General features: G+C 42.9%; 1 protein-coding gene across 2 annotated transcripts in view; it reads right to left on the bottom strand.

The window, feature by feature from the left end:
• The window catches only part of trim67 (tripartite motif containing 67), a 63,849-nt gene extending 59,919 nt beyond the window's left edge, over positions 1-3,930 (bottom strand). For both annotated transcript variants that reach the window (XM_043680780.2, XM_043680790.2), the window contains exon 1: positions 3,121-3,930. In XM_043680780.2, the coding sequence (XP_043536715.2) occupies positions 3,121-3,906 (786 nt within the window). In that variant the 5' untranslated portion in view covers positions 3,907-3,930. The remainder of the gene's footprint in view (positions 1-3,120) is intronic.
• Between the last annotated feature and the right edge of the window lie 12,965 nt (positions 3,931-16,895).

The raw sequence follows: 16,895 nt of genomic DNA, 5'->3' as shown, positions 1-16,895 counted from the left end.
CCCTCCACCATCCAGAATATTAACCGAACAACAGTGAAGGAACAGCAATATAGTTCCAAGTCAGATTTTTAACTTTATCCACCCCAGTCCAACGCCGGCACTTCCACTTCAAGTCAGGATAGTGTAACTTGAAGGAGAATTTGCAGCAAGTGGTGAGTAGCTCAGTGACAGCATCTAGTCAGGGACACAGGATCCACCTGCAGTGATGCCTAACCTGAAAGATTATATAACACAGAACCAAAATTTGCAGTAGCCCCCCAAAATCTTTCAATCTCAGCTATTGCTAGCATTAAGACATTTTTCTGTTCTGCCCTCAATAGATTTGTATTGTTTATTTAAGAGAGGAGAGTAGAATTCTCTAGTACAGGAAGGAAGCTTTTTGTAGCTCACCATTTCTCTGATTTCCTACTAATGTCTTGTCCTTTGAGTATATTTTAAAGTTTTTAAGACGGAATAGTCACCATTCAATTGAATGGATGCAAACACAACTGCATTTGAGAAGTTCAAAACAATCAAGTTCAGTGTGTACTATCTACAAGATGCACAGCAGTAATTCACTAAGGCTCCTGAAACAGCACCTTGCAAGCTCATGATTTCGACCACTCAGATGGACAGGGGCAGAGCTGCATGGTAACACCACCCAGTGCAAGCTCCCCTCTAAGTTACCTTATCCTGACTTGGAAGTATATCACCATTCCTTCACTGTTATTAGGTCAAAATACTGGAACTCTCTTGCCAATAGCACTGTAGGTATCTCTGCACTCTGCACTCCAATAACTGCAATAGTCCGTGATGACAGCTCATCACTTTCTCCTGGGTATTTAGTGATACACAATAAATGCTAGCCTAGCCAGCAACACGAACATCCCATGAGCAAATAAAAGAAAATTGAATGAACAGAAAGTACTTTGAGTGAAATACATCTACTTCATTGTTCCTCCCAACATTGGAAATAACAAAATATGTTATGAATGGATTGTCATCAAACGTATAAAGCACGCTAAGCCTGGGAGTCATATATTCAAGATGTCTTCTGTCTCACTATGCACATGCCACGTACAAATTGTAAGATACTTAATTCTAGGGAGATTGAAAGCAAAAGGAAAATTGCATGAATGACCCTTCCCTTACCTTTCTGTGTATTTTTACTTCTGAGTCAAAAGGTAAAGGTTTTGGGCACCACTCCAATAGTCATGGTAAGTAAAAATCAAAATATGATATTTAAATACTGAATTGATATCCAGCCATGAACTTACATCAGGATATGTCAATTGACATGGTAGTAATGTTCTCACCTCTGAGTCAGGTGGTGATGGATCATGCTCTGCATCCAACAGCTGCCAAATTTACTCCCTTGAATATATGACTCCCAGGCTTAGCGTGGGAGCCATGATAACTACATTGTTCAGCTAAAATCTCCTGCTGATCACTGAAAATGAAAACCATTCCAATACTAAAAGCTATGAGTCATCTTAGGATGCGTTGGATGACACCTCATCATCTCAAATCCCACATGCAACTATTAGAATAGCTAATTTACTTCCCCACAGGCCAGCACATCAGAATTCCAAATCAGCTTTTCTGTGTATCTGTTTTTATTTTCGCTTTCAAGACAGGAAATTATGCTGGGAGTTTTAAGTAACAAATCTAATTTCACAGCAATAGAACATAAACAAAACCAAGATCCTGACCAAAAAGGAATATGAATCTTAAACATTGCACAACCCAAAGCAATTGTAAGGCCAGACCACACATGTTTCATTTGAGTCAATAATTTAAGAACAATATTCCTTAACGGATTTTAACTACAGTGATTCATCTCTTTGACTCTGCTATCTACATTTGCTCAGTTCACCAGAGGTTAATTACATTCCTCTTTTTATTGTGCTTCAGTTTATTCTTCCATTCCCCTCCCCCAAATCTTCCTCTGTATGGATGGGAATCTATTCATAATGAATGGCACAAGACAAGTGAATTACAATTAAAGCAAGTTAACCTTAATCCTCACCTAACACACCAGCTAGCTTGACTGTGGGTAGTGTGATTGGCTTGGGGACACCGTCAAGACTTAGTACAAGGTAAATAAATGAATTATTGGACAGAGGGATAACTATCAAGATGCCAATTGATCTCTTTGCAGATGTCCTTCATTTTACCTAATGATATCTCAATAGAGCCTTTGGACATCTGGTAGCATTTCTACCACAGAGTTAGGAGGTGAAGGGTTCAAATCTAACATCCTGGAATATGGTCTCTCAATACTGGGCTGACATCCAACCACACAGTCAAATTTGGACGAGTGACCATTGGCACAATATCAATATTCCCACCACTGACCTAGAGGCTGAAAGGTTCAATCTCCACTCAGATATCCCCAGTGAGCCAAGACCACAGTGTTGGCTCTGAAAACTGCAGTGGTATCCAGCATGGGATATCTGTGTTGTTATGTGTTGACCCTCTCATTCTCACAAAGGGTAGGTAGGCTCCACTGCAACCCACCTGGAAGGAACTTTGAAAATAAAAATGTTTGGAAGAAAATCCTACCAGTTGAGCCAATATTCCCAATAAGTCAATACCTGACGTGGGAGATAGCAAGCAACATCCTCAATATCTTTCAGAGTCAAGGTCATTGTTGGTTGAACACGAAAATATGTAGTTGCATTAATTTTATTCAAGATCCGGGGAGGCCAGGGGAGGCAGCAAGCATTTCTTAATTGAAAAGCGATACTTATACATCAACTCTCTTCATTAACCACGCAGCTACACATAAAGCAGTGTCGATTCTGATAGATCAACTTCACTGACAAACCCTGGTTCATGACTGTTAGGACATCGAACAGCTGCCATGAAAGACACTGCTTTCGAAACCAGCAAGGTTCTTCCCTAATCCCTGATTATTGGCAATTAGTTATAATGGATTGGTTAAAAAACGAGTAAGGGATCACGCTCTCATTTACACAATCAGAACATTTTCTGGAAGCAACGATTTGTCCTGACCTTTCCGCCCGCGTCTGCAATTCTTTTGTACTCCCTTTTTACAGCCAGTGACAATGAACTATTAGAATTTCCCCTTCCTCGTCCCTCAGCACCTTCTCCCTCCAAGGGAGCAGGACTTCGTACCTTATGTTGTTTCCACATGGCTCCCAGTGCCTTGACTTCATGCTTGCTGTGTTTCCCATCGTCCAGGCACTGGTAGCACACGGGGATCTTGCAACTGGCGCAGTACATGCTGTGGTTCTCCAGTTCGTGCTCGGTACAGGTGGAGAGCTTGCGGGGCAGCGGTTGTTTCTTGGTGGGGGCGGGGGCACGGACCTGGCCGGCTGGGATGAGCTGGTGTTTGGCCAGGGCTCCTCGGGCCGGGTGGCAGCGCCGCTGGCACGGCTCGCAGTAGAACACGTCGCACTGCTCGCAATGGACGGCCGCCTCCTGCGAGGCTAGCTCGCACAGCTGGCAGCGAGCGTGCTCGGCGCGGCCTTGCTGGTAGCGGCCGACGATGGCCTCCAGCAGGCGGTTCCTGGCGAAGCCGCGGAGTCCCCGCTCCTCCAGCAGAGCGCTGCGGTGGCACTGCGGGCAGGTAAGGCTCGAGTGGCGCAGCGGCGCAGGCGGGAACACCCGCACGCCGTTCGGAGACTTCTGGCTGGGGGTGGCCGGCGCGATGCCCGTATACGAACCATAGCCGCTGTCCGCCTCGCTGTACACGCTCATCTTGTCCAGCTCCAGGTAATCATAATCCGAGGCCGAGCCCCGGGCCCGGGCCTGGGGAGACGGCGGCTCCGCCTCGGGAGTCTGCACCAAGATGGTGCGGGCACAGGGCAGGCAAACATTGTGCGAGCACGGCAGGATGATGGGGTCTCGGTAGAAAGAGCCACAGACCGGGCACTTGAGTTCCTCTTCCATGTCAGCCATACAGTGGCGGGGCAAATGGGCGGGACGTGCAGTACCCAGAGCCGCCGTTTCAGCACCAGGCGAGGGACAGCGCAACCACTCACTGCGCATGTGTCCACGCCCCTTGCCCAGGCGCTGCTATTCACTGCGCATGTACACATTCCGGTTTCCCTGGACGTGGTCATAACTCAATGCGATGTGCCTCTGCCCCTCTCCCAAGGACGGCTACTGCTGATGAACAGTCATCTCGATTTGCAACGACTGCTTGCTTTCTATCCAATGGATGCTGTTTAAGCCGCTACGATGTCCAGCATTTTTTGTTTTCAGTGAAATTTTACCATCTTCAATCCAGAGGAACTGCCTGTGGAGAAGCATTCCTTGGGGGAAAACAGCATATTTTATCAGTGCAATTATTTATATCTGCAGTTTGCAAACTGTAACTTACTTCGGTTCTATGGACTCAGGTAAAGTCATAGAAATGTACAGCACAGAAACAGACCCTTCGGTCCAACTCGTCCATGCCAACCAGATATCCCAACCCAATCTAGTCCCACCTGCCAGCACCTGGTTCATATCCCTCCATACCCTTCCTACTCATATACCGATTCAGATGCCTTTTAAATGTTGCAATTGTACTAGCCTCCATCACTTCCCCAGGCAGCTCATTCCATATACATACCACCCTCTGAATAAAAAGGTTGCCCTTAGGTCTCTTTTATATCTTTCCCCTCTCACCCTAAACCTATGCCCTCTAGTTCTAGACTTAACCCCAGGGAAATGACTTTGTCTATTTATCCTATCCATGCCCCTCATGATTTTATAAACCTCTATAAGGTCACCCCTCGGCCTCCAACACTCCAGGGAAAACAGTCCCAGCCTATTAAACCTCTCCCTATAGCTATCCTCCAACCCTGGCAACATCTTTGTAAATCTTTTCCTTTCAAGTTTCACAACATCTTTCCGATAGGAAGGAGCCCAGAATTGCACGCGATATTCCAACAGTGGCCTAACCAATGTTCTGTACAATTGCAACATGACCTCCCAACTCCTGCACTCAATACTCTGATCAATATAGGAAAGCATACCAAACACTTCCTATCCTATCTACCTGCAACTCCACTTTCAAGTTAGTTTAAACTTAGAAGAGGTGATCTCCCAGTTTTACTCTAAAGACCCACCAAGTTTTACAATTAATTCAAAGGTAAACAAGTTATGCATTGTTGCAGATCTAAAATCGCTTTCAGTCAATGTCAAAAACAAAAACAGAATTTGCTGGAAAAGGTCTACAGGTCTGGCAGCATCTGTGAAAAGAAATCAGTTAATGTTTTGGGTCAGGTGATACTTCCTCAGAACTAATAGTAGCTAGGAAAAGATTGGTTTTTATGCAGAAGGTAGGGTGAGGTAAAGAGTAAACAGTAGGTGGAAATAGAGTCGAAAGAGAGTGAAGAACAGTTGTTCAAACCTGTCTCCTTCTGAAATTGCTGCAATTCACTCCCTTAGGTCCAACCCTAACTTTGTTATCAAACTGTCCGACAAAGGTGTTGCTATTGTAGTCTTGCACACTGATCTTTACCTTGCAGAGGCTCAATGCCAACTCTCGGGCACTTCTTTCTACCACCTCCTGGACCATGATCCCATATCTGAACATCAATCCATTGGTTGCCAGGACTATCACTGACCTCATTACCTCCAGAGATCTTCCCCTAACTACCTACAACCTAGTAGTCTCCCAATCCCAGACAGACTGCTTCTACCTCCTTCCCAAAATCCATAAACCAGACTGTCCCAGCAGACCCATCGTATCAGCCGTTTCTGTCCCACTGAACTCATTTCCTCTACCTTGACTCCATCCTCTCTCCACTTATCCAGATCTTGCCCACCTACAACCGTGACTTCTCTGATGCCCTCCAGCATAACAATGATTTCCAGTTCCCTGGCCCTAACTGCCTCCTGTTCATCATGCATGTCCAATCCCTCTGTACCTTCACTCCCCATCAGGATGGTCTGAGAGCTCTTGGCTTCTTACTCGACCAGAGGCCTGAACAATCCCCATCCATTCTCCTCTGATTGACTGAACCTTTCTCTCACTGAACAATTTCTCCTTCAATTCATCTCATTTCTGCCAAGTCAAAGGAGTGGCTATGGGCACCCAGTTATGTCTGCCTCTTTATTGGGTATGTGGAACAATCCTTGTTCTGGTTTTATACTGGCACCCTCCCACAAATCTTCTTTTGGTACATTGACGACTGCTTTGGTGCTGCTTCATGCTCCTTCCAGGACCTTGAAAACTTCATTAATTTTGCCTCCAATTTCCATCCCTCTATAAATTTCACGCCATCTATTTCTGACACTTCCTTTCCTTAACATCTGTATCTCCATTTCAGGGAAAGAGAACTGTCCACGACCATCCACTACAAAGCCACAGACTCCCATAGCTACCTTCCCTACAGCTTGTCACACCCCACATACTGCAAGGATTCCATCGCATTCTTCATCTATATCGCATCTGTTTGGATGATGCCACCTTCGAAAACAGTGCTGCTGACATGGCTTGCTTCTTCCATAACTGTGGTTTCCCACCCACTGTGGTTGACAGGGCCCTCAACATCTGACCTATCACCTGTGCTTCCACCCATGCCCCTTTCCATCACTCACAACAGTGTGATCAGGTTACCCTTGTCCTCACTTTTTATCCCATCAGCCTCCGCATCCAAAGGATCATTCTCTGCCATTTCAGCAGAGTACCACCACCAAATCCATCTTCCCCTCCCTTCCCCTGTCTGCATTTAAAAAGGATCATTCTCTCTGGGACATCCTACTCCATCCACAACTATCAACACCACCCCCATCTCCATGGCACCTTCCTATGTAACTGCAGATGGTGCAATACCTGCCTCATAAGCTGTTTACTTTAATGGTTTTGGTAGGCTGCTCAGCGCCTTTGCCTTACAACCTCTCCATTAAAAAGGACAAAATTAACTCTTAAAGTCACAGCATTGTCACAATAGCCTAGGGGACTTGACCTATTTTCCAGCCCTCAGTGTGTTATGGCTAAAAGGCCTTTCTCCATTACAACTTTACAGTGGCTGATCCAAGCTTTCATGTATCCCTAAGCAATAGACTTTAGAATGTAGAATTGCCATAAAATGTAGGGGCAGAAGTAGGTTATTCAATCTGCTTCGCCAATCCTTAATTCCACTTTCCTGCCTTTTCTCAATTACTACTGATCCCTTCTGATTAAAAATCTATTTTAAAAATCTGTCTAATATTTGATTCTCTTAATGATTAGAAATCTTTACCAGTCCTTATTATGCTTAACAACACAGACTTGTCAGCCTCTATAGTAAAGAATTCAATAGATTCACTCCTTAAGAGAAGAAATTTATCCTTATCTGTCTCAAATACGGGATCCCTTATTCTGAGATTATGTCTAAACTCTCCTACAGGGGAATCACCCTTTCCACATACCATGTCAAGTCTCATAACAATCTTGAATGCTTCAATTTTTCTTCTAAATCCTAATGAGTACAGGCCCAACCTACTCAATTTCTATCATAATACAGGACCTTCATACCTGGCATCAGCCCAGCGAACCTTTGGACTGCCACCAATGTCATTATATATTCCCTTAAATAAGGGGCCCAAACCTGTTCATAGTATTCCAGCCGTGGTTTGATTAGTGCCTTGTATAGTTTGGAAAAAATGTTCCTACTTGTAACTTCCATTCCCTTTGAAATAATGGCCAATATTCTATTTGTCTTCCCTATTGCTTGCTTAACTCAGAAACCTTTATTGTGATTCATGGATGAGGACTCTCAAATCCCTCTGTTCTGTAGCTTGTCTTTTTCCATTTAAATAATGTTCAATTCTCTATTCTTCCTGCCAAAGTGCATAATCTCACATTTCCCACATTATATTCCACCTTTCAAGCGTTTGTCCACCCACTTGATTTATCTGTATCCCACTGCAAACTCTGAGTCATCTTCACCACTTGCCTTCACACCCACCTTTGTCTCATCTGCAAACTTGACAACAGTACATTCACTTTCTTCATCCAAGTCATGAATACATTTGTCAATAATTGTTGCCCCAGCACTAAACCTTGCAGTGCTCCACTAATTGCAGGTTGCCAGCCTGATAATTCGCTCTTATGTCAACTTCTCGTCTTCTATTAGTTACCCAATCATCTATCATTTACATTCTGATGACGAGCTTATGCTTGAAACATTGACTTTCCTGCTCCTTGGATGCTGCCTGACTGGCTATGCTGTTCCAGCACCACACTTTTTGACTCTGATTTCCAGCATCTGCAGTCCTCACTTTCATCCAATTGATTATAACCTTACTGCAAAGCCTCTTCCAAGGATGCCTTCATTCCTGACGAAGAGTTTATGCTCGAAACATCGACTCTCCTGCTCCTCAGATGCTGCCTGACCGGCTGTGCTTTTCCAGGACTACACTTCTTGACTCTGATCTTCAACATCTGCAGTCCTCACTTTCTGCCAATCCTCTAACCATACTAATATAATAGAGAAGGCAATGGCCTAGTAGTACTATCAACTGACTATTAATCCAGAGACCAAGGTAATGTCCTGCAAAACCCACCATAGCAGATGGTGGAATTTGAATTCAATTTTAAAAATCCAGAATTAAGAGTTTAATGATTACTATGAATCTCTTGTTGGTTGTTAGAAAAACCCATCTGGTTCACTAATATCTTTTAGGGAAGCAAACTGATATTCTTACCTTCATGTGACTCCAGACCTACAGCAATGTGATTGCCTCTCAACTCCCTCTGGGCATTTAGGGATGGGCAATGAATGCTGACCTAGCCAGCAGTGCCTTCATCCCATGAATAAATAAAAAAATACAACTTTAAGCTTGTAAAAATTTGAAAGTTCATTTATTAAGTAATGTGTGATACCTTATCAAACATCTTCTGAAAATCCAAATACATTACACTCACTGCTTCCTCTTTATCTATCCTGCTTGTTACCTACTCAAAGTATTCTAAGGAAATTATAAGGCATTACTTCCATTTCATGAAGCCATTCATTTCATTGTAGCCTCTAATTTGATTTGATTTATTGTTGTCATATGTACCAAGATGGAGTGAAAAGTACTGTTTTGCATACTAACCAGACAAATCATACCTTACATAAGTACAAGGCAATAGAACAGAATGCAGCATATAGTGTTACAGTTACAAAGAATGTGCAGAGAAAGATAAACTTTAATACACGAGAGGTCTGTTCATAACAGAAGAAGCTGTTCTTTAATCTGTTCACATGTGTTTTCAAACTTTTGTATCTTTAGATCGATGGAAGAGGTAGGAGGGGCCTTTTATTATGTTGGCTGCTTTCCCGAGGCAACAGGAAGTGTACACAATGTCCATGGAAGGAAGTCTGGTTTTTGTGATGGACTGGACTGCATTCACAACTCTCTTTAATTTCTTGCAGTCTTGGTCAGAGCAGTTGCCATACCTCGCTGTGACATATGTAGTTAGGATACTTTCTATGGTGCATCTTTAAAAACTGGTATGAGTCAATGCGGACATGCCGAATTTCCACAGCCTTCTTTTGGCATTGACTTTTTCTTGTGTGTAACATCAATGTGGATGGACCAGGATTGATCATTGGTGATATTTGCACCCAGGAACTTGAAGCTCTCGACCTCAGTGCCATTAATACAGACAGGGCAGATCATCCACTCCACTTCCTTAACTTAATAACCAGTTCCTTTGTTTTGTTGACATTGAGGGAAAGAATGTTATCTTCACACCATGCCACTAACCTTTCTATCTCTTTCCTGTAATCTGGCTCATTGTTATTTGAGAACTGACCACTATGGTGGTGTCATCAGCAAATTTGTAAATGGAGATAGAGCAGAATTTGGCCACACAGTCGTGAGTGTATAAGGAGTATAGTAAAGGGCTGAGTATGAAGCCTTGTGGGGCAATGGTGTGGAGGATTATTATGGAGGAGGTGTAGTCGCCTATCTTTACCGATGGTGGTCTCTGGGTCAGGAAGTTGAGGATCCAGTTGCAGAGAGGGAGCAGAGTCTTACAACTCAGAGTTTGGACGTGGGCTTTACTGGAATTATAGTGTTGAAGACGGAGCTAAAGTAAACAAATGGGAGGCTGACATAGGTGTCCTTGTTATCCATATATTTCAAGGGTGAGTGCAGTGCCAGGTAGATGGTGTCTGCTGTGGACCTATTGTGACAGTAAGCAAATTGTAGTGGATCAAGGCAATCTGGGAGGCTGGAGTTGATGTGTGCCATTCCTAACCTCTCAAAGGTTCAAAAGGGATATCAGAACCATTGTGTGGTAGTCATTAAAGCACGTTGGCTGATTTTTCTTTGGCACTGGGATGATAGTGGTCTTCTTAAAGCACATGGGAACCTCACATCATAATAAGGACAGGTAAAAGATATCTGCAAATACTCCCTCCAACTGGTCCTTTCAAGATCTAAGTGCATGGCCAGGGACTATATCTGAGCCAGTCACTTTCTATGTGTCTGGAAGGCTGATCTGACATTTGCGGCAGTGACTATGGGTCCAGGTGCACCCAAGGCAGTTGGGGCAGGTGACATCATTTCACTGACCTTCTATACAAAATAAGTATAGAATGCATTGAGCTAATCAGGGAGGGACGCAATGTCATCAGCAATTCTCAACTTCACTTTGTTGCCCGTTATATCATGTAAGCCTTGCCACAGTCGACATGTGTTCATGTCATAGAGTGATTAGGTTGGAATTCTAGTTTAGTCTGGTATTGTCTCTTGGTGTCCCAGATGGCTTTGTGAAGATTGTACCTAGACTTTCTGTTTAGGTCAGGGTCACCTGACTTGAATACCTCAGATCTGGACTTCAATAGGGAATAGATTTTCCAGTTCATCCGTGGCTTTTGATTGGAGAACACTTGGATTAACTTCTTTGGCATGCATTCCTCCATATACTTCCTGATGGAGTCTGTAACGGTAGTGGCATATTTGTTTAGATTGGCTGCTGAGTTGTTAAGTATGCACGTCCACCAACTCCAAGTAGTCACGTATAAGGTCATCTGTTAACTCAGAGCAGCATTGTACCACTTTCTGTATTGGATCCTGAAGCTTCATTTTCTGCTTGTAAGCTGGGAGGAGCACAGCCTTATGGTCTGATTTACCAAAGTGTGAGTGGAGAATGGAGTGGTAGGTGTTTTTGATGATTGTGCAACAATAGTCTAAGGTATTTGGGCCTCCGGTGGGACAGGATATGTGTTGTGCAATTTGTAGCAGTGTATTTTTCATCAAGTGCACTTTTCACTTGGAAATAGGATATGCAAGGTCATTGACAACAAATGGCCCCTGGTTATCCACTGTCATGGATAGATATAGATCCAACTTTGGATGTGAGCAATAAAGACAAAAATAGTGGGTGCAGACTGAACCATGTGTAAACACATTTTCAGGTAATAGAGATAATGGGTGAAACCTTGTAAGTGCAGAGGATAGCACTGTTGTGATTAGAGGTAGTGTGCCCACCTCTGAGCCAGAATGCCAGGATCAAGTCCAGGGGTGCATTACAACATCACTGAACAGTCTGATTAGAAAATAACTAAGTGTACAGGACCTGGGAAGAAGGCAGTGGTGTAGTGTTACTGCACTAATAATCTACAGCCCCAGGCTAAAGTTGTGGGGATATGAGGTTGAAACCTACCAGCGGGTGAAGTTTGAGTTCAATAAAAGCCTGGAATAAAAAGTGTAAATGTAGAGGAGAGCCTAAAAATGAGAATCATAGAGATCTCAGCACAGAAAAAGGCTCTTCTGCGCCAGTGAAAAACAAGCAGTTAACTCTTCTAATTCCATTTTCTGGTACTTGGTCTATAGCCTTGCAGGCCTTTGCTTAACAAGTGCACATCAAAATAATTTCTTAACGTTATCAGATTTTCTGCCTCCACCACCCTTACAATTGGTGAGTTCTAGAATCCACCGCCCTCTGGATGGAAACAATTCTTCCCTCACATCCCCGCTAAGTCACATGTCCCTTCCTTTATTCTATGTCCCTGGTCATTGACCAATCCACCAAGGGGAAATTCCTTCCTGTCTACTCTATGCCCGTCAATTTTATACATTTCAAACATATCCCCCTACTCAGTCTCCTGCACTTCAAGGAAACAACCCCAGTCTATCTAATCTCTCTTCACAGCTAAAACTTTTCAACTCAGACAACATATGGGTAAATCATCTCTTCACCCTCTCCAATGCAATCGCATCCCTCCTATAGTATGGATTCCAGAACTGCACACAATATTCTATCTCTAGCCGAACCTATCTTTAATATAGTTCCAGCATGATCTTGCTGCTCTTAAACTCTGTCTCAGCTAGAAAGGCAAGCATTCCATATGCCTTCATAATCACTATCTACCTGTTCTGCTACCTGAAGGGACCACTGTACATATACACCAAAGTCCTGATGACAATCACCTGATGAAGGAGTGTCGCTCCAAAAGCTAGTGTGCTTCCAATTAAACCTGTTGGACTATAACCTGGTGTTGTGTGATTTTTAACTTAGCTCATGGTACTGTGAGTAACCCAGATATTATTTCCCTCGAGGACCTACTTTTTAAAATCCTGCTTAACTTCCTATATTCTCACCTCAAAATCCCATCCTTTTCCTGTGTCGTTAGTTCCAATGTGTACAATGACCTCCTGTTGGTCCCTCTCCCCTTTTCAGAATATTCTGCACCCTCTCTGAGACATCCTTGATCTTGGCACTAGGGAGGCCATTGCTGTCAGGCACAGAATCGTCTGTCTGTGCCTCTGACTAGGGAGTCCCCTATCACAATTGATTGCTTGAAACCTCATGTACCTCTTGTTACTTGAGAGGCAGTCTTGGTACCAGAAACCTGGCTGTCAGTGCTATATTCCCCTGAAAATCCATCACCCCCTACATTTTCCAATACAGCGTACTTGTTTGAGATGGGGTTAGCCACAGGAGACTCCTGCATGACCTGCCTCCCTCTTCTACCTTTCCTGGAGTTAATCCATCTATCTGACTGTATCTGCTGTTTTTCTCCCTTCCTGCAACTGCCATCCATTACATCCTGTAAATTCTTCATTGCCTTTAATGGCTGCTCCAACCGATCCATACGATGTGTGATGTGTGATTTTTAACTTTGTACACCCCAGTCCAACACCGGCATCTCCAAATCATACCATGAGCTAGTGAGAGTAGGAATAGGCGGAGAGAGCAGATGAATGAGTAGCTGAGGAGCTGGTGGCAGGTGAGAAGGATTCATATTTTTGAATCATTGGAATCTCTTCTGTGGTAGAAGTGAAGAAGTACTTCTGTATAAGAAGCACAGATTGCACCTGAATTGGAAGGGAACTAATATACTGGCAGGGAGATTTGCTAGAGCTGCATGAGAGGATTAAACCAGTAAGATGGGAGTGAGGGAAGTTTTGTGTGTGTGTGTATATATGTGTGTGTGTGGGGGGCAGGATCCAGGGAGCTAGTGAGGAGAGAGATCAGTCTGATACTGGTACAGTTGAGAGAAGTTGCAACTCTAACAGTCAGGCCAGGCCAGAACAAAGCAGAGTACAAGGTAGGACTGATAAATTAAACTGCATTTACATCAATGCAAGAGGCCTAACCGGGAAGGCAGACTAACTCAGGGCATGGTTGGGAATATGGGACTGGGATATCATAACAATTACAAAGACGTAACGGGGATGGACAGGACTGGCAGATTAATGTTCCAGAGTATAGATGCTACACAAAGGATAGAAAGGAGGGGTCAAGAGAGGAGGGGGAGCAATGTTTTTGATTAGGGATAACATTACAGCTGTATTTAAGGAGGATACGTCCACGAAAGTAATTTGGGTGGAACTGAGAAATAAGAAAGGGATGATCACCTTATTAGGATTGTACTGTAGACCCCCCCCCCCCCCCACCCAACAAAAAAAAAGTCAGCGGGAAATTGACAGACAAATTTGTTAAGAAATCTCAGTTATCTGTCAGAACAATAAGGTGGTAATGGTAGGGGATTTTAACTTTCCAAACATAGACTGGCACTGCCTTGGTGTTAAGGGCTTGGATGGAGAGCAATTTGTTAAGTTCGTACAAGAACATTTTCTGATTCAGTATGTGGATGTACCGACTAGAGAAGGTGAAAAACTTGACCTACTTTTGAGAAATAAGGCAGGGCAGATGACTGAGGTGTCAGTGGGGGAGCACTTTGGGGCCAGCACCATAATTCTATTACTTTTAGAAGAATGATGGAAAAGGACACACCGGATCTAAAAGTTAATGTTCTAAACTGAAGAAAGCTCCATTTTGACAGTTTTATCAAAAGTTGATTGGAGTGGATGTTTGCAGGGAAAAGGATGGCTGAAAAATGGGAAGCCTTCAAAAATGAAATAACAAGAATCCAGAGACAGGATGTTCTTGTTAGGGTGAAGGGCAAGGCTGGTTGGTGTAGTGAATGCTGGTTGATGAGAGAAGTTGAGGTTTTGGTCAAGGAAAAGAACGAAGCATATATCAGATACAGACAGCAGAGATCAAGTGAATCCTGAGAAGAGAGTATAAAGACAGTAAGAGTATACATAAGAGGGAAACCAGGAGGATAAAAAAGTCACATGAGATAGCTTTGATAAATAGAGTTAAGGAGAATCCAAAGGCATTCTACAAATACATTAAGGGCAAAAGGGTAACTAGGGAGAGAATAAGGACCCCTTAAAGATCAGCAAGGCAGCCTACGTGTGGAACCACAAGAGGTGGAGGAGATACTAAATGAGTATTTTGCATCAGTTTTACTGTGGAGAATGATATGGACTTTGTAGATTGTGGGGAAATAAATTGTGACATCATGAAAACAGTCCATTTTACAGAGGAGGAGGTGCTGAACAGCTTAAAACACAAAGGTGAATAAATGCCTGGAACCTGATCAGGTGTACCCTACTTTATGGACCAGGAACCCCAAAACATTTCAAAAAATTAGCCCGGACCCTAACTTTGCAAGTTACTTTAAGCAGGTGAAAAGTGAATTTTCCAGGAGTAATGCAGCTGGCATAATCACTTAGTTTTAAACAAAACTAAGATTACAGAATGAAACATAAGAGAACAGAATATCAAATAACTTAACCGATCCAAAAACCCAACGATTATCCCAACTTAATGATGCCTTCCCAAACTCCTTCAACAATCTCCTTAAAAACCCCTTGGCAAAAAAGGTTAAATCAATCACAGGGTCTTACAGGAGACAGAGATGGCAGAGGGATTCAGCATGGAACACCTTCTTTCATGTAGCTGTTTCTTTGACCAGCAGCAAAAAAACAACTGACTGCTACCTAAAACTAAACCAGAGAAAAGCTGAGCTGGGAGAATTGGACACTCTCCTTTCATTGCACGAGTGTTTATTTAAAAACCTAAAACCTCCTTCAAGTAGATAAATGCAGAAATTTCGGAATCTATGTGTTTACAACTCCTCTGAAAAATACCCAAGGACAACCTGACTTTGTTAAAGGAGCAGCATCGTGACACGTTAAAAAAAGCATAATCAATATCCAAAGATGGCTTCATTTTAAAACCCCTTAATTTTACATTGTTCATACACAACAACACCCATATACGTTACATTGACTATAATCACACAAACATGCAGTACTACATTCTATTTCAGTCTGTTTACTCCTGCCACCAAACGCCTCCATTTCTCATCCGAGTCTTGACAATGCATCAGCAATCACCTTTTCTTGTCTTGCCACTTGCACAATTTTCAAATTGAATGGCTGTAACAAGATCCATCTAAACAGTCTAGAACTTTTGTCCTTAAATTTTTCCACAAACTTCAATGGGTTGTGATCAGTGTATATGATTGTCTCAGATACATTACTGGTAACATGAACATTGAAATGTTGTAACACCAACACCAAGCTCAAAGTCTCCTTCTCAACTGTCAAATATTTCTGCTGATAAATGTTCAATTTCCTGGAGAAATACCGAATTTATTTTCTTGTCATCTTCCTGTAAGAACACGGCATCAACAGCCACATCACTCGCATCGATAGCCATCTTGAATGGCTTTGTGTAATTAGGTGTGGCTAATATTGAGGCAGTAGTTAACACAGCTTTGAGGCTGTCAAATGCCTTCTGACAGTCCACTGTACCTTGAAACTTCTTGCCTTTCTTTAGCAATTCAATGAATGGAGCAGTCACACTGCTCAAATTTGGTAAGAATTTTCGATAAATTCCACTCAATTCCAGGAATCGTAATACTGCTCTTTTTGATAATGGTATGGGAAACTCCTCAATTTGTTTTTGCGTTCTGTGGGGTCATTTGTCCACGTCCAATAACTTGGCCCAGAAAGGTGACTTGGTCTTTGGCAAATTCACTTTTAGCCAGGTTTATCACCAAGCCTGCCTTCCAAAGTCAATCAAATAATTCTGATAAATGTTGCAAATGTTCCTTCCATGTGTGACTAAAAATCACCAGGTCATCTATAAATACAAGGCAACTGTGTAATCCGGAAATGATCTTATTGGTTAGTCTCTGAAATGTGGCTGGCACATTCTTCATACATGACTTTAAGTTGATAGTCCATTTGGTGTTATGAAAGCTGAAATTGTCTTCGCTCTTTCTGACAAAGGTACCTGCCAGTTATCCCTTGAGCAAGTCCAACTTAGTTGCTTGTCCCACCTTTTCAACATTGTCTTCCAAACGCAGAATCAGATATGCAGGTAATTTCCATATTGGTTAGTATTTGAAATGTGGCTGGTGCATTTTTCATACCAAACAGCATGACTTTAAATTGATTCAGTTAATTCGGCGTTATGAAAGCTGAAATTATCTTCGCTCTTTCCGACAAAGGTACCTGCCAGATTCCTCTTAGAAAAATAAGTTGCTTGTCCCACCTTTTCAATACAGTCTTCCAAACATGGAATCGAGTATGCATCAGTCTTTGTAACGGCACTGACTTTGCGATAGTCCACATATAACCATTGGGTACCATCTGGTTTTGGCACCATT

The sequence above is a fragment of the Chiloscyllium plagiosum genome, unplaced genomic scaffold (assembly GCF_037043375.1).
Source record: "Chiloscyllium plagiosum isolate Xiang-an unplaced genomic scaffold, Cpla_swu_hap1 HiC_scaffold_3, whole genome shotgun sequence".
In the NCBI taxonomy this organism is placed as follows: domain Eukaryota; kingdom Metazoa; phylum Chordata; class Chondrichthyes; order Orectolobiformes; family Hemiscylliidae; genus Chiloscyllium; species Chiloscyllium plagiosum.
The sequence above is the reverse complement of the archived record's forward strand: the minus strand, read 5'-3'. Positions and strand labels throughout refer to the sequence as shown.